Source organism: Chanodichthys erythropterus, chromosome 4, assembly GCF_024489055.1.
Source record: "Chanodichthys erythropterus isolate Z2021 chromosome 4, ASM2448905v1, whole genome shotgun sequence".
Taxonomy (NCBI): Eukaryota; Metazoa; Chordata; class Actinopteri; order Cypriniformes; family Xenocyprididae; genus Chanodichthys; species Chanodichthys erythropterus.
In genome coordinates, this window is record NC_090224.1 from 37,233,535 (window position 1) to 37,258,691 (window position 25,157).

General features: G+C 34.8%; 1 protein-coding gene across 2 annotated transcripts in view; it reads right to left on the minus strand.

The window, feature by feature from the left end:
* Positions 1-25,157, minus strand: part of si:dkey-71h2.2 (low density lipoprotein receptor adapter protein 1-B) — a 64,522-nt gene continuing 39,365 nt past the window's right edge. For both annotated transcript variants that reach the window (XM_067384869.1, XM_067384870.1), the window contains 6 exons: positions 17,734-17,848; positions 17,395-17,467; positions 17,226-17,306; positions 17,022-17,140; positions 13,917-13,951; positions 1-2,928 (listed from right to left, as the gene is read on the minus strand). In XM_067384869.1, coding sequence (XP_067240970.1) covers positions 2,832-2,928; positions 13,917-13,951; positions 17,022-17,140; positions 17,226-17,306; positions 17,395-17,467; positions 17,734-17,848 — 520 coding nt within the window. In that variant the 3' untranslated portion in view covers positions 1-2,831. The remainder of the gene's footprint in view (positions 2,929-13,916; positions 13,952-17,021; positions 17,141-17,225; positions 17,307-17,394; positions 17,468-17,733; positions 17,849-25,157) is intronic.

Consider the following 25,157-nt stretch of genomic DNA (forward strand, 5'->3'; position numbering starts at 1 on the left):
TTGAGCTCCATTATGGTTTCATGATGGTTAAAAAAAAAAAAAAAATGAGTATGTGTACAAAGCCAAACATAGATTGCATAGATTTTCTTAAAGCACCAACTTCAATTATTTACTATAAAAAATTATAAAGACAATCACACATTATAGAAACACGGATTGAACAATATTTAAGAAATCATTTCAGATATGGTGACAAAAATGTTTTGCTATGGTTGTTGTATTTGTTAAAGACACTGAAAGTGCCTCAAATCCTTCCACAGAAAACAGTGATCATTTGAAATGAATAAGCAGATTAATTATTACATTTTAAACCAATGACGGTTTCAATATGATTAACCAAAATAACCAGAACACCACTAACTGAACATAACTTTAGCTACGGTAAATACTGCTATATTCTATTAAATTAAATGAAACTTATTCCACTTTTAGGAGGATTATAAAAAAAAAAAAAAAAAAAAAAGATGTTGAGAGGAAATACTTGCATGTTCAAAACTGCACAAAAGAGTAAACAGCTGAAAGACTGAACGTTTAATGATTTCAGAAAATGATTTCTGAATGTGCTTTTTAATATCACTTAAAAAGGGCAGAATGGCAGTGTATCACATGTAACGCTGTTGCAAAGATTATTTTTCATTTCTGAGAGCCAATGTGTAATATGCTTTACTTCAACACATAAAGCACAGATATGTTAGAAGTAAGATATACATTTCTCTTTCTATCCAATATCTGTGCGACAGAATATGGTTTATTTTGGCAATATGAATGTGTGATGACTGTCTGCCCAAAGTTTAACCAAATCAGTGATGATTTTGACATTGTCTGACTGGATTATGTCATAACTTGATATTATAACATATAATTATAAACAGTCCACAGGTCCTTAAATTAAGAAGTTGCATATATTTAAAAGAATTAACTTTAAAGGATTAGTTCACTTCAGAATTAAAATTTCCTGATAATTTACTCACCCCCATGTCATCTAAGATGTTCATGTCTTTCTTTCTTCAGTTGAAAAGAAATGAAGGTTTTCCAGGATTTTTCTCCATATAGTGGACTTCACTGGGGTTCAACGGGTTGAAGGTCCAAATGTCAGTTTCAGTGCAGCTCTACATGAATGTACTGTTAAATGTGGTTAAAGTTACCATCGTTTCTTACTGTATTCACGGAGACAAGAGCCGTCGTTATTTTCATTATTAAACACTTGCAGTCTGTATAATTCATAAACACAACTTCATTCTTTATAAATCTCACCAACAGTGTGTAATGTTAGCTTTAGCCACACGGAGCACTATCAAACTCATTCAGAATCAAATGTAAACATCCAAATAAATACTATACTCACATGATCCGACGCATACATGCAGTATGCATGACGAACACTTCGTAAAGATCCATTTTGAGGGTTATATTAGCTGTGTGAACTTTGTAAATGCACTGTATTATAGTCGAGAGCTCAGGAGGGCAGGGAGCGCGAGATTTAAAGGGGCCACAGCCTGAATCACTGCATAGTTAATGATGCCCCAAAATAGGCAGTTAAAAAATGTATTAAAAAAAATCTATGGGGTATTTTTAGCTGAAACTTCACAGACACATTCAGGAAACACCTTAGACTAATATACCTTTAAGTTCTTTTTGACTGAAGAAAGAAAGACATAAACATCTTGGATGACATGGGGATGAGTGAATTATCAGGAAATTTTAATTCTGAAGTGAACTAATCCTTTAAAAATAAGATTGACTGATGAGTGAAACTGTACTGTGAACATAAATAACAACGGTCATGATAATAAATCAAACACCAATTATGGTTGGAAGCCAGTTAGAGGCTTTTAGACGGCAATATTTCGGATACTAAAAAAGAATGAATTAAAAATGTAAAAATTCCATGATCCACAGAAAATGATTTCCGTAATGATTGCTTAAGCAAACGTCCCCTGACCCACAATCTGCCTCTTCAATATGTTAGTCCTAAATGGTTCTACATACTGTACGTTTTTGTAAACGTTCAGCTAGAGTTCTCTAACACATGCAGATCCAATAAAGTTTAATCACACTTGTCTGAGAGCTTTACAGTTCAGCACAAAGCACTCGAGCGATCTGACTTCAGATGAAAGCCGTGGGAGTCGTGAAGGACGCTGCGCTGAAGGACAAACATCAGTTCTCTGTGGAATGTACATTTGGTCTTCCTTTCAAAAACATATTTGTAGTTTTAAATAACATGACCAAAGTATCTACAATATAGCACCAATGCGTTGAAAAGATTTACACTTTTTTTACATTATACAGGTAGCAAATCTACTCTCGAGTACAATATGACAACATGCAGTTTTATACATGTTGTATTGTCAAGTTCTGACCCTGAACTTACAGTATTGTAATGCTAATACATTGGCATTCAAGAGTTATGAATCATGCATGTCAGTGATGCTTTATTGTGGGACTGTTTTAAGTGGCAGTGGAGTGAGTGAGTCCATCACTGAGGCAGGAGTTGCACGGCGTGTTGTGTTCAGGACACGTTCTGATAGGCTGGTGAGAGAGGGTGTGTGCGCATTTTTGTGACATATCAGGACACAAATGTGTATAATGACATGGGTATGACAGGTATTACAAGGAGAGGGTGATTTATGAGAACATTACCCCATGTCCCCACTATTTCTAATCATACAGAATGAGTTTTTGTGAGAAAGTAAAAGTGTGCACAGTTTCCTGTGATGGGTAGGTTTAGGTGTAGGGGGATAGAAAATACAGTTTGTACAGTATAAAAACCATTACGCCTATGGAATGTCCCCACAATTCACAAAAACAAACGTGTGTGTGTGTGTGTGTGTTCAGTCGGAGTCCTCACTGCTGAAGGACAGGAGATCTTCCTCCTCTGGTCTCACAGCTGCATCCTCAGACACGGTTCTGCCGCGGGACGTCGCCAGTCTGATTGAGGGAACAGGAAGAGTAATCTTTAATATTTCTTACACTCTTAGCCCGGATTTTATATTTACTTAAAAATATAATTACAATATACTTAAAATATTTAAGTTTGGTTGCATTACTTATAAAATATAAGTATATTCTACTAATTTGTGGGTGTATTTGAATGTGTGGGTGAAGTTAAATGCAATTTAAATTATGAAGTTCTTCTCCTCACCACGCCTCCTACACACTGGTTTGTGGCAGGTAATGACGCCATTTTGTTGTGGTGTGTGTGAATTCAAGGAGCTGTTGATGAGCAGTTGGAACATTTGTTTTGGCTGTTCTACAGAAATTGTTTTTCCATTTACCTTTTTATAGTTTTTCACCAAAGGACAAAATCACAATTTTTAAGTTACCATCATCGAGGGTCAGGGTTTGTTTTAGTTGAGCTCTTGACCCTTGACTTTTTAATATTACATTTTGTTTGGGCAGTTTTAACTGCATTAAAACCAACCAGACAAGCAAAGTTAAAAGATGATCAGGTGGTGTTGGTTATGTTTTCACATAATCATTATTTGATCTGAATCACTGAACTCATTTAGAGCCCAATCTCTGAGTTAGATGTACATTATTGATTACAGCAGCACTGTGATTCTACAGCAGAGGATCAACTTCTACAAACCATTTTTTTTTTTAAAGTTGTCCTTATCACACACACACAAAAAAAATATACAGTACAGTCCAAAAGTTTGGAACCACTAAGATTTTTAATGTTTTTAAAAGACGTTTCGTCTGCTCACCAAGGCTACATTTATTTAATTAAAAATACAGTAAAAACAGTAATATTATGAAATATTATTACAATTTAAAATAACTGTTTTCTATTTGAATATATTTCACAAAGTAATTTATTCCTGTGATCAAAGCTGAATTTTCAGCATCATTACTCCAGTCTTCAGTGTCACATGATCCTTCAGAAATCATTCTAATATGATGATCTGCTGCTCAAGAAACATTTAATGTGCACAGATGTACAAAATATTTGTGTACAATATTTTTTTTCAGGATTATTTGATGAATAGAAAGTTCAAAAGAACAGTGTTTATCTGAAATCTAATCTTTTGTAACATTATAAATGTCTTTACTGCCACTTTTGATTGATTTAATGCATCCTTGCTGAATAAAAGTATTCATTTCTTTAATTTCTTTTCAAAAAAATAAAAATAAAAATTCTTACTGATCCCAAACTTTTGAACGGTAGTGTATAATGCTACAGAAGCTTTGTATTTCAGATAAATGCTGTTCTTTTGAACTTTCTATTCATCAAGTTATCCTGAAAAAAAAAAGTACACAACTGTTTTCAACATTGAAAATAATCATAAATGTTTCTTGAGCATCAAATCATCATATTAGAATGATTTCTGAAGGATCATGTGACACTGAAGACTGGAGTAACGATGCTGAAAATTCAGCTTTGCATCACAGGAATAAATTACTTTGTCAAATATATTTAAATAGTACACACTTATTTTAAATTGTAATAATATTTCACAATATTACTGTTTTTTTACTGTATTTTTAATTAAATAAATGTAACCTTGATGAGCAGATGAAACTTCTTTTAAAAACATTAAAAATCTTAGTGGTTCCAAACTTTTGGACTGTACTGTATATATATATATTAGGCACACACAGACATCAAGAATCAGCCTGTGAATCTCAACATGTTCTGATAAACAGATCAACTCTGAACATTTGAAAACAAGCTACTAAAAAGTCACAGACAAACAGCAAAATTTAAATAGTGAGAATAAAGAAAATTAAGACAATTCAGCTCATAATTTATTCATGCAGCAATGCATGATGGGAGGCATGGATGAATTTTGATTGGTGGCAAGTTAACTTGCTTAATACATTGAACTTAAATATACTAGTTGTAATAACTACAAAGTAATTAATATTACAAAACATTTTAAGTTAAATGAACTTGAATTATTAAGTTCAAATTACTTAATCATTACTTAATTTTTTTAAGGCAACCAGTTTCCTCAAATTTTTTAAGTAAATTCAACTTATCCGGGCTAACAGTGTATAATGTTTCCTTCTTGTTTTAAACTTTTTCAAACTCTTAACCCTTGTCTGCCATTCATTTGGGATGTATGGAAGCCTGTTTCCGACACTAAATAATAAAAAATCAAAACAGTATGTGTGATTTTTATCTCAGAATTCTGACCTTTTTCCTCACAATTGCCAGTTATAAAGTCACAATTCTGAGATAAAAACTTGCATTTGGGTGATATAAAGTCACAATTTTGAAAAAGTCAGAATTGTGAGAAAAAAAATGTATAAAAAATATTTAGTGGTGGAAACGGGCTTCCATAGGGATGTACACTTAAGCTCTCCAGAGACCCAGACAATAAAATGTGATTTTCACTTTAACCAGTAGATGGCTGCAGAGCTCCACTATTTGCTATTGCTATTTGACAAATTAAAAGACATCTTTTCATAAGTTTTTCCAGTTGGATTCATATCTTCCTATTATGAAATCACAATTATAATTTTTTTGTCCAACTTTTTTGTACTGAAGTTTGTGCTAAACTGTATTGTCTTGTCTATTCATCTCTCTCTCTCTCTCTCTCTCTCTCTCTCTGTGTGTGTGTGTGTGTGTGTGTGTGTGTGTGTGTGTGTGTGTGTGTGTGTGTGTGTGTGTGTGTGTGTGTGTGTGTGTGTGTGTGTGTGTGTGTGTGTGTGTGTGTGTGCTCACTGTTCTCCATCTGTGCTATGAACGTCATTTGGGGTCAAAAAGACCCCAAATAGCTTAGAAGGGTTTTAAAAGTTTAAAGGATTAAAATTGGATTTTAAAACTAAATTCAAGATGAGACTGAATGATGTGAAAGATGCACATGCAACAATGCTTTTATCAGAGTTCCCACAGTCATCGAAAACCTGGAAATGTCAGGGACATTTCATTTTACAGACACGGAAATGATTATTATGTTTATAGCTTTAAAACTTTTCATCAGCAACACTACTGTTCAAAAGTTTGGTGTTGGTCTGATTTTTTAATGTTTTTGAAAGAAGTCTCTTGTTCACCAAGGCTGCATTTATTTAATCAAAAATACAGTAAAAACAGCAATATTGTGAAATATTATTACTATATAAAATCACTGTTTTCTATTTGAATATTCTTTTGATCAAAGTTGAATTTTCAGCATCATTACTCCAGTCTTCAGTGACACATGATCCTTCAGAAATCATTCTAATATGATGATTTGCTGCTCAAAAAAACATTTATTATTATTATTATCAATGCTGAAAACTTTCTTTTTTTTCAGGATTCTTTGATAAATAGGAGGTTCAAAAGAACAGCATTTATTTGAAATAGAAATCTTCTCTAACATTAAAAATCACTGTAACATTTGATACTTTTGATCAATTTAATGCATCCTTGCTGAATAAAAGTATTCATTTTATTAAAAACTTTTGAATGGTAACATAGATAATAATCTTACAATAATAAATTGTGAGTGAATCATTTGTTTGACTTCTTTACAATGAATAATAACCTGATTTGTTAGCGAGTCAGTCTGAATCAAGACTTCATGACTCAAAAGTTCATGGAAATTCAATGGGAACCCTGTTGTAAGTTAACTGGGTCTCATTCACTAAGTATGCGTACGCACAAATTTGTGCATGAAATCTGTGAACGAATGTTTCCATGAACAAACTGATTCATCAATAACTTTCATTTTAAAATGAATTCAAAATGATGAAAAAAATGTAAGAACTAAAACCACTCATACACAAAAATAGCATAATCTTTGTGGCCTTATAAAGATGACATTTTAAACATATCTTTGTGACCCTTGTGCGGTCTTCAGGGTCTTTTTGACCCGCAAATGATGTTTGCTCAAATTAAAAAAAAATGTTCTCTTTGTCCAAATGGCATGAGACTTTGTACGGTGGTTAACACTTTTAAGATCTACAAATAAAAGAATGGAGTGAAATCTTGTTTTTATGTTAGTGTAAAAAAAAAAGTTACGTTCGTGGTCTTCGGGGTCTCTGGAGATGTCATTTTGTAACAATATAATATATTTTTTAAAAAACCAATGTAATTTTACTCTGTCTATTAATGTTTTTTCTCAACATTTGTGCAGTTTGTGCAGGATTCGTGATATCTTTTAAATTTATATAAATAAATAAAAAAAATATTTTTGAAATAGGTTTTTATGCATGAACAGCTTTTTATGTAAAATTTCTAACTTTCTAACTCCAGATTTCTAACTTTCATTCATGTGGATAACATGGATAATTCGACATGGTTTAGTGTAAGATTTTTGCCCATCTTTTGAAAAATGCAGTTTTAAAAGTAAAAAACTAACATTTTTACCAGTAGATGGCTGTAAAGCTCCACTATTTGCTATATGCTATTTGAATGACTGTCTTTACACAAGTTTTTTTTTCGATTGGATTCATATCTAAATGTTCTGAAATCACAATTATAACAATAAAAATTACTTTGTCAAAGTTTAGCATTTTTTTGTGCAGGGCAAAATCAGTTTTTCAATAATAATTTTATAATAAAAATAATAAAATAATTTGTACTTTTGTGTGCGCACGTGTGTGTGTGTGAGCATGTCCATTTTGTATTGGGGATGTTTTTTGCATTTTTGGAAGGGTGCCACTTCACTTCTGTCTATGTGTGTTGTGCGTTATTTCTGATTTTGAGAATGGATTTTGTCTAGTTTCTAAATGGGGTCTCAGTGGGTTACATTATTGATGATATTATTGAAAAACTGACTTTTTTTTTACTTTTATAACTATGGAAGTAAAATAATGCCAAATGTTTTTGAAATAAAAAGCTTGTTGAATTGCACTATTTGAAAAAAATATGCATTACATTAGCTGTACTTGCATTTAGATGCACTGTATTTTTAAGGCTTGCATTTTTATGGGCTGAAATTCAACATGGTCGTATATTTAGGCTGTGAATATTTCAATTAAAAATATTTCACACACATTTTCATTATTAAAAATTCAATAATTCATATTCACCTTTTAGATTTCACTTCCAAAATATTCATTCTGTTTAAAAATACAACCTATAAAATTCAACTAGCAATTTTCAGTCCATTTTATTTCGCTTTACAAATTCGCTTCCACAAATTCAGTGGCTCAAATTCGGCAGAAAATTCAACATTTCACATCCGGGAACTGCAGGAAGAGCAGTAGAGTGCCGATGCATCATCTCTATCTGCTGTTAGTCTTCTTCACCAGCAGGTGCCGCTAGCGGCTGTTTAAGACGAGATCACGGCTAGTAAATCATCATTCATTCATAAAAACAGATTTACAGAAATGGAGCAAGCGGTAAGTGAATGTGTGATGATTATCAGGGCCAGTATAAATGCAGAAAAGCTGATAAAGACACAAAAGCTGCATTTATGTTTAATTCAGTGTATTTACGCTTACTTTCCCAGTGTAGCTACAGCTTTCTCTCCAGTGAACAAGATAACGTTATTGCCCGATGCTGGTGTACAGATCAAACGTTAAATCTGAGATAGACATATATTTCTCTCTGTTGATAAGTTTCCTTAAATTTATATCGCAGCGCGGTGTTGTAATACTAGGGCTTCCCTCATCCGTCATAGCTGCCATCAGGACATATAAACTCTTAACACAGCTTAATGGACTCGTACAGTGATATAAAAGACCAAACTCGCACCTCATTTGTGATGTAGGTTAGACCATATAGGCTCCAAGAAAGCAGATACTGGCATTAAGTTGATTTGACGCTGAACGTTTGATTATGATATTCGCAAATTTAGGGACCGTCTCTAAAGTTACAACATTATGTATTCACGTTTCTACCTTCAATAGCATTTAAAGAGAATGACTTAGTCACAAAACCAACTGTAAATTGTTCATCTAGGTGTCAGGTATAATGCAAACCTTTTAGATTATTGATGTTTATTAAAATAAAAGGTAACACTTTATATTAAATAGTTGATATGAACGAACAATGAACTGCACTTCTACAGCACTTACTAATCTTTGTTAATTCCAGCATTTAATAATACATTACTAAAACCAAGAGTTGTATTTGTCAACTTTAGTTAATGCACAGTGAAGTAACATGAACAATGAACTGCTGTATTTTTATTAACGTTAACAAAGATTAACAAATACAACAACAAATGTGTTGCTCATGGATAGTTCACATTAGTTAATACATTATGAACCTTACTGTAAAGTGTTTCCAAATAAACTGTCAAGTAATATGTAAAGATTGCTATGTATTTCACTACTGTATTGGATCATACAAAAAAATGCCATAATTTAAAGCTCAATAGCATTTGATGAGAATGATTTACAATCACCAAAACTACCTGTGAAGTGTTCATCTATAGGTGCCAGGTCGAAGAGTGATGCACCCTTCTCTCTCTCTCTCTCTCTCTCACACACACACACACACACACACACACACACACACACACACACATATTCAAACACACTCAACTCAAAGTACATGCACATATACTTTTTCTTTTTTTTACACATTCATCACACAATTAGTTCTACTTAGTTAATTTTATTTCTAAATTTTATTTAAAATTTGTATAAGCAGGATAATCTATGATCAGGTAAAATAAAAAATGAACAAAGTAAAAAAAAAATTGTGTGATGAACGTGTAAAAAAAGAAAAAAAAAGAAATAGAATATATGCATGTACTTTGAGTGAGGTGTGTTTGAATATGTATATGTGCATGTGTGTCTACAAGAGTTTGGTAGAAGGTAGAAACGTGAATACAGAATGTCGTAACTTTAGAGACAGTCCCTAAATTTGCGAATATCATAATCAAACGTTCAGCGTCAAATCAACTTTATGCCAGTATCTGCTTTCTTGGAGCCTATATGGTCTAACCTACATCACAAATGAGGTGCGAGTTTGGTCTTTTATATCACTGTACGAGTCCATTAAGCTGTGTTAAGAGTTTATATGTCCTGATGGCAGCTATGACGGATGAGGGAAGCCCTAGTATTACAACACAGCGCTGCGATACAAAGTTAAGGAAACTAAACAACAGAGAGAAATATATGTCTATCTCAGATTTAACGTTTGATCTGTACACCAGCATCGGGCAATAACGTTATCTTGTTCACTGGAGAGAAAGCTGTAGCTACACTGGGAAAGTAAGCGTAAAGACACTGAATTAAACATAAATGCAGCTTTTGTGTCTTTATCAGCTTTTCTGCATTTATACTGGCCCTGATAATCATCACACATTCACTTACCGCTTGCTCTAATTCTGTAAATCCGTTTTTATGAATGAATGACTTACTAGCGTTGCTTTGGTCTTCCTAAACAGCCGCTAGCGGCACCTGCTGGTGAAGAAAACTAACAGCAGATAGAGATGATGCATCGGCACTCTACTGCTCTTCCTGCAGTTCCCGGATGTGAAATGTTGAATTTTCTGCCGAATTTGAGCCACTGAATTTGTGGAAGCGAATTTGTAAAGCGAAATAAAATGGACTGAAAATTGCTAGTCGAATTTTATAGGTTGTATTTTTAAACAGAATAAATATCTTGGAAGTGAAATTTGAAATGTGAATATGAATTATTTAATTTTTAATAATGAAAATGTGTGTGAAATATTTTTAATTGAAATATTCACAGCTTAAATATACGACTGTGTTGAATTTCATCCCATAAAAATGCAAGCCTTAAAAATACAGTGCATCTAAATGCAAGTACAGCTAATGTAATGCATTTTTTTTTTTTTCAGTTAGAGCAATTCAACAAGCTTTTTATTTCAAAAACATTTGGCATTAATTTACTTCCATATATAACTGCATTTTCCAAAAGATGGGCAAAAATCTTACACTAAACCATGTCAAATTATCCATGTTATCCCCATGAATGATAAAGTGAATTTTACATAAAAAGCTGCGTTTGCATAAAAACCTATTTAAATATATATATATATATATATATATATATATATATATATATATATATATATATATATATATATATATATATATATTATATATATTATATATATATATTTTTTTATATATAAATTTAAAAGATATCACAAATCCTCCAAAAACTGCACAAATGTTGAGTAAAAACATTAATAAACAGAATAAAATTACATTGGTTTTTAAAAAAAAAGGATATTGTTACAAAATTGCATTTTGTTGCCGGGGTCTCTGGAGAAAACCACGAAGACCGCACAAGGGTTAAATAGGCTATATTTCATCATATATAAGCCTATCAGTAAAAGCTGAAGAAAATGTGCATCATAGCTCAAACTGCAAGGTAGCTCTGCATAAACATGCAGATCTGTGTATGTACAGCTAATCAGAGGCCTGTAATGTCTGTATAAAGGTGTTTATTGCATCTGAACTCACGAGAGAGTCATGTTTGCTGAGAGTGGCAAAAGAAAAGGGTGTGCGGAATGCCCTTATATGGACATGGTGTGGGCGTGTTTTATGTAAATGACTATGCGGTTGCTCATTTAGAATATTTATGAGGTTAAGAACAAATGAATGTGTTTTGAATTAAGCAGAAACTTTTCAAATGTGCGTATAAATACGAATAGTGTACTCAGTGAATGAGACTCATTGTGTTGAAGTGAAACGGCGGTGAAGTGTAATGATATTAGTTTCTCACGGAGGTTTAGTGACGGTTGATGGTCGAAGCATGTCATCTCGCGGTTTCTCTCACCTCACTTACCTGCGTCCATCTCCTCCACCTCCATATTGCTGCATGGCAGGTGAGAGAGAACATGACACACACTGACAGTGAACTATGATTAAACCATCACATCCTCCCAGCATCCCACTGTTCAAACTTTCCCAGCCGTTGTCAGCAAGTGGAGATCTATTATTACGGTTTTTATTGTGTTTTTTCTACACGCTCGCTCAGTGAAAGGAAAGAGCTGACGATTTGATTCGCCTCATCTGAATCCTGGCCCGTTACATTACTTTTAATAATGGATTCTACTGCCAAGACGAGAGTGCTGTTCCTGACCTGCTGTATGCCAGCAATGAAGTCATAATGCATTGGCATCACAACCAGCTGCAACTTTATGGTGGCTGAAAATGTGGTAAGCAATCATATCAAGACTTGTAACATGTAATTGATTCGACATGTTTACACAAACCCGTACAAACAGAGACAGATAGTTAATCTCTCACAACTCTATATATAGGCTATAAACACACACTCTCCAGCCACTTCATTAGGTACACCTTTTCAACTGCTTCAGCAGGCAAGATCTGCAGAAACTGTGTGATGATATGGAATAACCTCTGAGGAACATTTCCAGCACCTTGGTGAATCAATACCATGATGAATTAAGGCAGTTCTGAAGGTAAAAGTGGGTCAGATCTGGTACTAGCAGGGTGTACCTGATGAAGTGTGTGTATGTGTGCACAGAAATGCTTGAATGAAGTTGTTATAAAATCTGCTGCTGTTCATGGAGACGAGCTAAACGTGAATAACTCCAAACTATCATTGCATTCATCTCCAGGGCTCTGTTTGAATTGATATTAATAACCGTGTGTGGAGAGACACTCAGAATAAAATGATTCACCATGTCCATTAATCTGAACCAGAGCTGCGATGGCTGTGTTTCAGAGCTCCTACTGTGAGCCGAATCTCGCTCCATCTCCGCTTTATGAGACATAATGTCACACCTGAGGGAGCGTGAACACATTAGCTGATTATATGAGGCTAAATATTTTACAAGTAGTTCCACATCTGCATACAGACGGCCTCGAAGCAAACACACATGCACCAAATGCTACAAAAATCACATTTTGATTTCAAGGCAGAAAATCAACAGAGATAAGAAACAAAGAAAGCTTGACTGAATTCACTGTATCTTGAGGGGAAATGATCTCTTTTTTAAATTCTGATATTTGCTGAGCTGCACTGCAGTTAAAGTACTCTTAGCATAAACTTATACACATACAACGTTCAATGTTTGGGGAGAGTAAGATTTATCAAGAAACTTTTATTCATCAATGATGAAATAAATTGGTCAAAATTGACAGTAAAAGCATTTATAATGTTACAAAAGATTCATTTTTTAAATAAATACTGTTCTTTTTAACGTTCTATTTGTCAAAGAATCACAATTTCAACATTGATAATAATCAGAGCAGCAGATCAGGATATTAGAATGATTTCTGAAGGATCATGTGACACTGAAGACTGGAGTAACGATGCTGAAAATTCAGCTTTGATCACAGGAATAAATTACTTTTTAAAACATTTTCAAATAGAAAACAGTTCTTTTAAATTTTAAAATATTTTACAATATTACAGTATTTTATAAGTTGTAATAAACATTTTCCAAAAACATGTAAATAATCTTACAGACACCAAACTTTTGAACGGTAAACTCCAAAAAATATTTAGTTTTTGTCTTTTTTTTTTTTTTTTTTTTAAGATTTATGCGTTTAAATTAATAGTAAAATTCCATCAAATTGAATTTATTAATCCTTATTATTATCCATATTATGAATTGTAAATTGTATGAATATGTAAATTGTAAATTGTATGAATATTTAGATTTATGAATATGTAAATTGTATTCATAAATAAAAAAAGAAAAAAGAAAATGTTTAAATTTAAGTTTATGATTTATACAACATTTTGTAAACTTAAATTTTTAAATTATTAAGCTGAAGTTTTTTTTACTCATTTAAAATTCTTAGTTCATAATATGAATAATAAGTAAGAATTACTCAACTTAACTTGATGGAATTTTACTATTAATTGAAACGCGTAAATCTGTAGTGTAGTGATGTTTTCTTTTCTTTTTTTAAACCACAGTCAGTTCTTTTCTTTTCTTGTATATGCATGTGAGAGTATTTTATGATCAAAAAGCACTATATCTCCAATAAACACTGTCCTGGAGGAACAATCTCTGATTTCACAGACAGTTTTCTGTGACTGTGTGATTAAAAGTGAGCAGAAGGGAACACAAACGTACCTTGAAAATGCATCATCGAGGCCATCTTCTGCATCCTGAAAATAAGAGACCACAGGATAAGCAAACACATCACAGATCACATCTGTATCACACCTGCAGAACCAGAGAGTATCTTGAACAACACCAGCACCAGCAATCTCTAAACATTTAATCAGCTGTATCTTCTGTGACAGTCATCTTGAGACCAGCAGGCTGAGGACTCTAATTGTGTTTCAGAACCTGCCTGAACGCTGAACGAAATTCAATCACCGCTGAAAAAAGTAATTATCAAAGGCACGGCTGAACACGGTGTGCAGACAGAGAGCTTAACGGATCCAACATGGGCAACTCTCCGCCTAGTGGTCATATGTTTAATCAATAAATACTGTATTAAAGCAGAGAATGCCACTTAGTGGTGACTGTGTGCTTCATCAACAGGACAGGCCGTGCTGACTGACAATCAGCCAGTGGCAACAGTAATGACCTATTTTGGCGTGGCTTGTTTGGTAACAAAACAACTGACCTTCATTTTGGAGCCGATACTATAATAGTGCATAATAGTGGCACCCTTTCAGAAAATTAATGGAAATGAGGATTCAGATGATCAGGTGGGCCAAAAGACAAACTAGAGGACTGCCTGGCATTTCAGCCATATTTAATCACATAATATGGAAACGGTTCAGCATAAACTGCCGGAAAAGCACTACTGTCCTTCTCTGAAGGGATATTTATGTGTGAAATTAGTTACGCTCTGAATGAACTAACCCTCTGCACACAGAGATTCAGTTCATTTGCTGCAATAACCAACACAATTGACTGTTTGCAAAGACCCGCCCCCTTTAGTTAGTAGACCCGCCCCACTCTACATCATGTTCTCACACAGTAAAAAATACATTGTGGAGCAAAGAGGACACTGACAAACAAGACAGACAAGACAGAGCAAGTTAATTTTTTATATGAAACAAAGTCTCAAATTTAGTACTTTTTAAATACATTTAAACATTAAATAATAAGCTCAATCAGCTCGTGAACTGATCATCTCTTCCTACTAGTTCATATGTAGCATCAAATAAACAAGAATGAACATCAGAAGGAATGTTGTTTCAACCACAGAAAGAGTCAGTACACACCATTTTTCATGTTCAATTAATCTACCAAGGCTTTGTCCCAAATGGCACCCTAAACACTCGCGGTCTTACGAGTCCGCACTTTTGTGACGTAATGCCGCTTTGACTGTCGAGAAGATTTCTGCAGCGGAGCTCGCACCAGTGTGTGCTTGGCAAAAGTGCGCATCAGAGGGTGCATATCAACCGCAAAGGGGGCACTTGCAAGCACCCTTCTGACGCCTAAAATTGACAAATGGGACACCCTGCAGCAGGGGTATCCAATCCTGGTCCTGGAGGGCCACTGTCCTGAAGAGTTTAGCTCCAATTTGCCTCAACACACCTGTCTAGAAGTTTTAGTATGCTTAGTAAGACCTTGATTAGCTGGTTCAGGTGTGTTTAATTGGGGTTGGAGCTAAACTCGGCAGGACAGTGGTCCTCCAGGAGCAGGATTTGGACACCCCTGCCCTACAGTCTCGTGGACTTAACGGACACACACATGCGACAGCCATTGTAAGTCCACAAGACCTAAAGTGCTATGAAGTGTGCCATTTGGGACAGGGCCACATGCCTTGTCCATATACCCACACTTGCAATCTTGGCCACTTAAGAGCTCATGCACACGACAGGAAGTAAGACTATAGTTGTGTCCCAAATGACACACTATACACTATGCACTTATACACTATGTACTTGTGCACTATGCACTCATCCATGTAGTGTGTGTATTTTATTTTGCCATTTAACAACGGAGTCTGATCCTCCGTTCCCCTCCACTGCGTAATTAAAGCTGCGACATTCGAGTGCATGAAGTGTCCAACATTCCACACTTCGTTTTTTCTGTTAATTTAGTGCATCATCCGGGTATTTAAAGTGCACTTTTTCTTTTTGGAATTTTCAACGCACTACTGCACTATTTGTACTTAAAAACGTCATAGAATAGTGCATAAGTACGTGAATTGGGACGCACCTTATGTCTTAAGTGCAGTGCCCTTAACGAATACTAAACCCACACTATGTTGAATACCGCTTGTGAGCGTATCCCATCATGCATTATGTTCAGGAACTCACGTGCCCCGCAATCATGAGATGTCAATGAAAACGTTAAATTCCAAGTGAAATTAATTAGATATTACATATAATTTGGTAGTAAAACAAAGTGTTGCACATTTTATTGGTGCAAAGATGAGTAGGCTGTGTGTATTTTTTGTACATCATTTGCAACTGCTTTTTATCACATAATTAGAAGCACCACAATTTTAATATTTTGTCTTCTGTTAGTTACATAGTGACCACTGAATAGACATTTAGAAGTGTATTTTAAAATGCAAAGTACTGAAAACAATAATTAAAAAAAAAAAACACTCACATTTTTTTAGACACTTTAAGTGTGTCCCATCGGGTAATCAAAAGTTCTACACACACTTGCAATTGTCATGCCTACTTGAACACTAGGGCCAAATACAGGAAATACGGCATGTAAGTAGACAAGTGGTCAAGTGCAAAGACCGCAAGTGTGGGTATTTGGACAGGGCTTAACTACATATACTGCTTTATTGGACAAAATGGCGAATTCTGCGTTATGATTGGTTAGATTGCCTGTTAATCACACTCCCAGCGAAGGGTCAATCAAAAGTCTGAGCTCTGAAATGTATTTATTTATTTATCGAAAGAAATTAATACTTTTATTGAGCAAGTATGCATTAAATTTATCAAAAGTGACATTTATATGTTTACAAAAAGTTTTGATTTCTAATAAATAACTTTCTATTTGTCAAATAATCCTGAAAAAAAAGTATTACGGTTTCCAGAAAACAATTCAGCTGTTTTCAACATTGATAATAACCAGAAATGTTTCTTGAGCAGCAGATCAGCATATTAGAATGATTTCTGAAGGATCATGTGACACTGAAGACTGGAGTAATGATGCTGAAAATTCATTTCAAATGTTGAGAAAACATTAAAAAAATCCTAAAAAACTTTTGAATGGTAATGTGTGATAAAAAGTTGAATGACATCATACCCAGGAGTCGTGTTTGATTGGCCGTCTCCTGGCGCTGCTGCGTGGAGATGGTGAAAGGAAGGAAGGGAAGAAGGGCTTCCTCAGTTTGTGCTCCATCAGAGCCCGAGTTTTCTCCTCCTCTGAGTGAAGAAGGAAAATGAAGAGTACTCCCATGAATTTAACAAGACATAAAGCAAACCATTGTGTTTAAACCAATAAATGTACCTGAAACACTGTTCGGTTCAGATTCAGGCTGAGATTCAGGGTCTGAACAGGAGTAGCATGTGTGAACTTTCTTGCTTTTGTCTGCAATGGAAAAATCAAGACATAGGAATATCTGTGTGTATATGTGCCATATATAGCCTAAATAAACAAACGTGGCACAAAACCTCACCTTCCTGTGCGATCTCCCACATATCCAAAGCTACTTTAAAAGCTTGAGCAACTGTCAGAGTCACAGCCTGAGCCTGTGGAGGACACGTGACCGCACAACATCAGACAAGAGTGTGAACAATCACTAGATGGCGCTAGATACCAGCTATAGATACGGATCAGGAGGAAAGGCTGAGGCTTACACACCAATAACCAGTTCATTAATTCATATAGAAACATAACATGGTGATGAAGGATTGCAATACTATCAAAATGGAAAAGTTTTAACAAACAGTGTGCATCATGCCATCTGTTACTGTACATCCATGCATGTTCATTATGTGCATCTGAAGACACTTACTATTTTCTTTTTTTGGCACAGGAAGGCATGGCACTCCAGAGTTTCATTGAACTGGCTTTGGGAGACGTAGGCGAAGACCTTATCCTGAGTTTTGTCTGTTGTGCAGTAAGATATTCTGCAGAGGTGAGAAATAAAATACTGCATTTGTTCATAAGGACTCTTATAACTAAATAACATTTCCAGGAATGAATAATGGACTTGGTTATGACTAAATTTTCATCTTTCAATAACATCAGTGGAAGTGTGTGAAAATCATCAGCTTTGTTTTACAGAGACAATGCAACAAGCTGATTGAAATTCAGTGACAGAAAAAAAGAAGTATTGAGTCATTTCTAACTTTTAACTGCAGAAATAATTGCCTCCGCCATTTAAAGTCTGCAAACCAACCCAGATGATTCCTGTTGAGAACAGATTTGTACTCTTAAAACTTAACATGGGTTTGTAATCTCTCAGATTCATATTGGTTGAACTCTTGGAAAACCTATTTAGTGCCAAAAGAGAAGTGAGCTGGTGAAGTCTGTAGTTGTTTAAAGGGGTGATTGGTTATGATTTGACTTTTTTAACTTTAGTTAGTGTGTAATGTTGCTGTTTGATCATAAACAACATCTGCAAAGTTACAACACTCAAAGTTCAATGCAAAGAGAGATATTTTCTGTTACAGAAATCGCTTTTTAAGGACTACAACAAACGGCTGGTAGGGACTACAACGAGCTTCTTCCTGGGTTCATGACATCACAAACCGCAAAATTTACATAAACCCCGCCCCCAAGAACACGCATCAAAGCGGGTGAGGCCATGTTGGGGTGCTTTACAAACGAGGATCAATTCAACACTGGATTTGCACTAAAGATGAACATGACGGCACATGTTAGTGGATGAGTTGAATCAACTCCACAGCAACTACATCAATTTATCCACTAACCATTCAGAAACGTCTAAAAGTTGTAACTTCTTCCTGAGTCTCTCCATCAGTGTCGACTCCGGTTTGAACAATGTAAGGCTGAACACCGTTACTGACAATCCTCGTTTTGGCTGCGTGAGATTCTCCAGCTTTGTTGTTGTTGAGCTGTTAAAGCTCCGCCCTCTTCTGGAAAGGGGGCCGGGAGCAGCAGCTCATTTGCATTTAAAGGGACACACACAAAAATGATCTGTGGGGGATTTTGAGCTGAAACTTCACAGACACATTCTGGGGACACCATAGACTTATGTTACAACAACAATGTAGATTTCACAGCCAATGAGATTTTCATTACAATAACATAAACATGAACCATCAGAAATGTGGACTATAAATGTCAGTTTAGGAAAAGAACCAGAATTTAGAGCACTAAATCAAAAGAGCTTTTGCGAAATAATGAGGTACATTAGTCAAGACAGAGTGCTGATCTCACTTCATCTACAGTTGTTAGTGCACTACTTCTGATGCACGACCTAAATAGAAATGCCCAAGACTCTCTATTCCCTTTCTCCCTCCTCTTTCTCTCTCTGAACATGGGGGGTGTGGTGAATTATCATTTATTCTAGTCTGTGGTGCATTGCACGACTTCATTATTGAAGAGTGTGAAGCTGAGAGGGAAGGAAACTGGAAATGGCCTGAATTTAGCTTGTTTGTAGCTCCTTTTGAACAGAATTAGAGGAGGAGGACATTTGATCTTAAGCAGCCTCAGCTATACTGACTTGATGAACCATCTTCTTTCGTGGAAATCAAATAGGAAAATCTGAAAGTACTGTAACTCCATGGAAATGTATGAAATTGAATGCATTACAAAACAAACACTGTTTTATAGGAGGGTTAGTTTAGCTGAGCGACAATATAAGAGAGCAGCTGTGTTTGTATCACTCCATTTATCTGTGAGTCACTGAATCATTCACTCAACCGATTCAGTCAAAATCACTGATTTATTTGGAAATGTAACAGCACTCCTATGTGTCGCTGGAAGATGCACAATTTGGCAACATTTGATTTTGCTGTTGAATGACATTCTTCACATTTCATCTTTTTTTTTTTTTTGTGGAGGAAACAACAAACGCTGCATCCCAATTTGCCTACTTACTATACCCTAAAAGTAGTATGTGCTGTTTTTGTGAATAAAAAGCGAGTAGGCAAGCTTTGCCTTGTCAATAATCTTGTCACAGTTAAAATCCTCCACATTCAATTCAATTTCCTACAGTTTCTGAGAGAAATATAGTCGCATGGTGATCTGCCAGTCACGGGACTTTTATGTGGAGGCTCTCCTCATGTTTGCATAATGATGTATTTAAAAGTTAATGACCAAAAGCATCATAATACAAGTTCACAGTGCTGTTGCAAATGAAATATAATGTGGATAATATACAATAAATATATTTTCGTCAGGTTAGATACTAATTATTAAATCACTCAAACCCCTTTATTTAAAATTGGTCTCACACATCTGCCATGTTTGTAGTTTTTTAACACTTTTTTATTCATGTTTGTAGTTCTAATCGAATACTCTTCCAATGCACAGTGGGTTCTGAGAAATATTAGCTCTTAGAATGTGCACGGATCTGCACTTCGGACTCTATCCGGAAAAAGCAGACCATCCAGGTATCTTTGGAATACTCATTTCAACATACTATGATTTGGGACATACTAATTCTAATTTTGAATAATATGTAGGACATGACAAAGTAAATGGCAATCTTGTGTCTATTATTTAAGGTGCTTAATATTAACTTTTTAATTATAGGGCAATTTTATTTAGTTTTATTGTCAGTGTGTCCTCATACAGCACAGTAGGATCTGATAACAGAAAGGTCTATGAATGGGAAAACAAAACACAAAGAAACTGAATCCAGGTCAAGTGAAAAGCAGAGATACAATAAAGTGCCAATGCACATCCAGGTGAGTCTGGCCTTAACATGAAAGCTGTCTGCTTTTGGAGCCTTCAGGCAAGGAGACACACGCTTGTTAAACTTCAACAAAAACATATAGAGCCTCAGTCAGGTCACGTACATTGTAAATAGAAGAAAACAGGGGCCTTCAAATAAACAACTCAAGGGTAACAAACATGACCTTGTGCCCCTGACTAGCATAAGAGCTTCCAAATTTTCCAAATGCTGCTGATTTCATTAAACAGAGTAGAGAGCAATGTAAGGCGAATATATATAGTTATAGTTCATTCCGATTCTCAAATCTGATTGGCTGAGAGGTCTTTCCAGCCGTGCAATATACTACCAGGATCACCACAGGGAACATTTCATTGTTTGAATCACTCCGCTGTCTGCATTCTCACTCCGAGTGTCATGTCGACGTGCAAACCCACCATATTTTTACAGATACTACTGTTATTGTGTCACAGAATGTAGTTTTAGGAGGTTTTTAGACAAGAATGTAGTTATTTAGAACTCAAATGTTCGACATATGTGAACATAGTGCCTATTTGAAAATTTGTTTAGACGCTTTTGGAGATGCAAGCTCCAGGACGTCAGCGACCGTTCAGTGCTCGTGTACCCGCAGAGAACAGCTTCATGTCTGCCAGTCCTTCAGGAATTTGCCTCTGGCTCTTATGTAGAAAGTGTTTAAACATGATGTATAAGTTTTGGGTATATTAAATGGGCAATCTTTGCTCTTTTTAATCTATTACTTGTTCCAGAGCTAATCAATTTTGCTTAAGGGCTATATTAAAAGGCACAATATGTAACTTTTCACAACTTTTATTATGCCACAGTCACCACTTCCGCTTCTTTCAGTCAAGCATATGAGGGGTAAAGCAGCTCTGTTTATCATATTAGATACATTTGTGTGTGTTGAAAATTACGTTATAATGTTACTCTCTGAGTTTGTTCAGCAGCTGCTATGAGACACTTGTTGCACACTGCAGTAAGCTAGATCAGTAGTAGTCATGGTAAAACATGGTATTTGCGGTAAATCAAGAAAACGAGATTCAAACAATAAGACTTACTGTGTTGAGCTATTTAACGATTTGTTTCCTGTCTAATAAAACATGATATATAAAAGCGTCTTTGGTTTTTCCATGGTTTCTACAAAATAAAGCTGGAAATCGAGGGTAACGCAGGTATGATGTCATTAATAGGAGACGCACGGACATGCTCCATATCCTGGTTAAAATTGCTTATTTCCCTGAATTTAAACATTCTTGGAAACATCTGGGATAATGTAAGTACACAAGTCAACAAAATATATAACATTGTTCTAGTGGTTTTTGGATATTTTAATCCAAAAATCTCATATTGTGCCGTCATAACTTTAAATTTACATCGAACTTAAATCCTGTACTAACTGTCTATACTGTTATAATGGCTATTGTTGTTCATTTAAATATTATTGTTCAATAAATATTTTATATAAATAATATGCCGTATTTGGTATCGAGAAAGGGTTCATTAGTGATTTCAACTTCAGCGAAAGTTACATTAATACACCATTAGATGGCGGCAAAGACTTTCTTTATGAAGGAGACTTTTATTTTGAAAGGGGCTAAAACAAGGATGTTGTTTGTATTTTAAACAACATCTTACAAGATGCAACTGACATGCATTGACTAGCGCTGTCATAGGAAATCCCCTTAAATGTTAAAAGGACAAAGATATCGCTTTTCCTCAGAGGATATTCAAACTGATTTTGTGATTATGAATATAAGATTGCCTGAAGAATATCAGGTAATACGCTCACTTTAAGTCGATCTTTATCTCATAACACTCTACACAATACAATAAGCTTCAATGAAGCAACTCAATTCGTTATTAAAAGTGTTAAACAACAGCCGCATCACTGATATAGAGCGTTATCGCACTGCTAATGTTACTGGTGTGATAGACTATTGCTTATATAATTTATAATATTATAACTATATAAAACATAATATAAAATAAATATATGTAGATACATCAAATTAAATATGACATTTATGAGAAAAGTCCTTGAATATGGAAAAACAACAAGCCCTTTCTTATTATAGCCATGGCAGAGGCACGGATCGCTCCCTCAGTGATGCCCTACTGACCCCCCTCTCTCCGAACACATTACAGTGGAATATGATATTCCCAGAATGGGAAAAAAGCCAAAGTGGGTTTAATCTTTTCATGAACCCCCATACAGTTAATGCGGGACCGTAGTGAATCTCATTACACAAATCACTGTGCAAGATTTGTGGCTTGGGAAAATAAAGTCTTGCTCACAAATATAGATGTTTTCTTTTCAAGAGACAAGCTGGCAGTAGTGAACGTGATGTGTGTATTTGAATAAAAGGGCACATAAAAACCCTAAATTGCAGCGAGCATTGACGGAAATGAAACAAAAGCCTTCAAACCTTTACAATTTCTGATGTAATAAAGCTGACAGCTCCTGCTGAGCAAAGACAAACAACATCATCTCCTGTTTTCCACTAAAAATAGAATGGCTGTGTTTTTTCTTCATTATGTGTATATTCAGCTGTGGAGAGGGGGATGGGAATCAAAGGAGTGAATAAAGATGAGGAAAAGTATTCATATCATCAGCAGCACTAATATGTTTCCTTCTTTTCAAACCCCCACCACTTCATTCAAGATGCTCTCATTTATTTCACTGTCAGTGAAAAGGCAGAGAATACCCATGATTCTGTTCTCCACCCTCCAAATGGTTGTCCAAGACCCCCTCGGGGTCCCGGTTGAAATAGCATTTATTATAGCATTCCGACTGAACTCTGATTTCATGGTCCCCTGGTACTTGTGTTTATTCTCCAGCCTCCTTTGAAAGTCAAACGGAGTGTGTGTGATCAAAGTCTACACTGATTACATTCTGCTGTATGAGAGCCGTCGCTCCAGGGTGTTTTCTCTGGCTACCTGGAGCAGGCTAATATACAGACACAAAAAATAAGCAGAAACTCTGTGCAGCGGAGAGCAGTTTGTCCTCGGCGTGAGCTCCCAGAATTCCTCTGTCTTACACAGGAATCCATATGTCATCACACTGAAGAGCCAGAAGCCCACAGAGCCTCTCTGAAGAGAGCGGCAGGACTGAGACGGGGATGGAGCACTTCCAGGTACAAGGACAGAGTGTTTTGTGTCAGACCTGATGCTCTGCTGCTAAAAAAAAAAATTAATTAGTGTTTTGGTCTTCGTTACCATTAAAAAATATCCTTAAATAAATCCTTATCCTCAAGATACATTTATGTTAAAACTCACAAGGTTTATATTTCTAACCCCTATGAAAAATATATTTTTGTGTAAACCTCAATAAATAGTGTTTAGAGAACAAGACACAGATTATTTAAATTATTCAAGTAATATGCGATTTTGCTTCTCAAATCTTTTTATTTAGCTTTAATTACCATTTTAATTTTACATTCACTGATATTAAGACTAGAGAGAATATTCAGTATCTTCAAGTTTGTAAGTGTAAATCTCAATAAATAGTGCTAGAAGAAGCAGAAACAACAAAAAACAAACTCTAAAAGTAATATCTATGCAATTTAGCTTATCAAATATATGTATTTTGCTTTAATTACCTTTTTAGACTAGAGACTAGAGAGAGTGTACAATTTAACTTTAAGTTTATTTTTTTATTCCATTTTTCTTAAAACAATTTAATATTTTTTTTCTGTTGTAAGTTTAAACGTAAGTAAGTAATGCTTAAAATAATAATACATTTTAATAATAATAAAAATAGGATTCAATAAAAGTTAAAATTATTTAAATAAAAAAAAAAAAAAGAATTTTATTTTTTTAACCCTCTGGTGCTCTTCACGTCAAAAATGACCTAATTTATTGTTTTCTTTATTTCAATGAAATGAATGTACTATATTTTAGTTCAATAATATATATATATATATTTTTTTTTTATTTACTATTTTGTATTTTTAGGGGATTTTATGGTACTAAATTATATTTACACTTTAGATATAATCCATTTACTTACTAGTTGAGCATAATTTCACACTCAAACTGTCATAGATTTTGAATGCTTTGGAGCACAGACTTTTTGTCTCTTTTCAAGGACGACACTTGGCAGATTATTGCTAAAGTGAAAAAGTTAACTTAAAAAAAAGTTACAGAATTTTACATTTATTGTTAAGAAAAATGCACAAAAATACTATTTTCAATTTTTATATGAAATATATATATATACTTTCAAAAACACTTACTTTAAACCTGCTAGAAAACCAAAGACAAAAAAGTTGTGTTCCAAACTTGAGATTGAGATCTCAAAAAATGAGCTTTCAGTAAGGTTTTGTTAGGCCGCAGTACCATAAGTTTCCACTAGATGAAATGTCTCCCATTCATTTCCAATGCACTAATTTTTGACCATGAGGAACCCAAGTGTGACTATTTTTTTCAGGACCATTTAACCTTTTAGAATCATGTCCATGATTTGTGTGTGTGTGTGTGTGTGTGTGTGTGTGTGTGTGTGTGTGTTCACACAGAAAGTGCCAAAGCCTTTATCAAGTTTCATACCATTACAATTA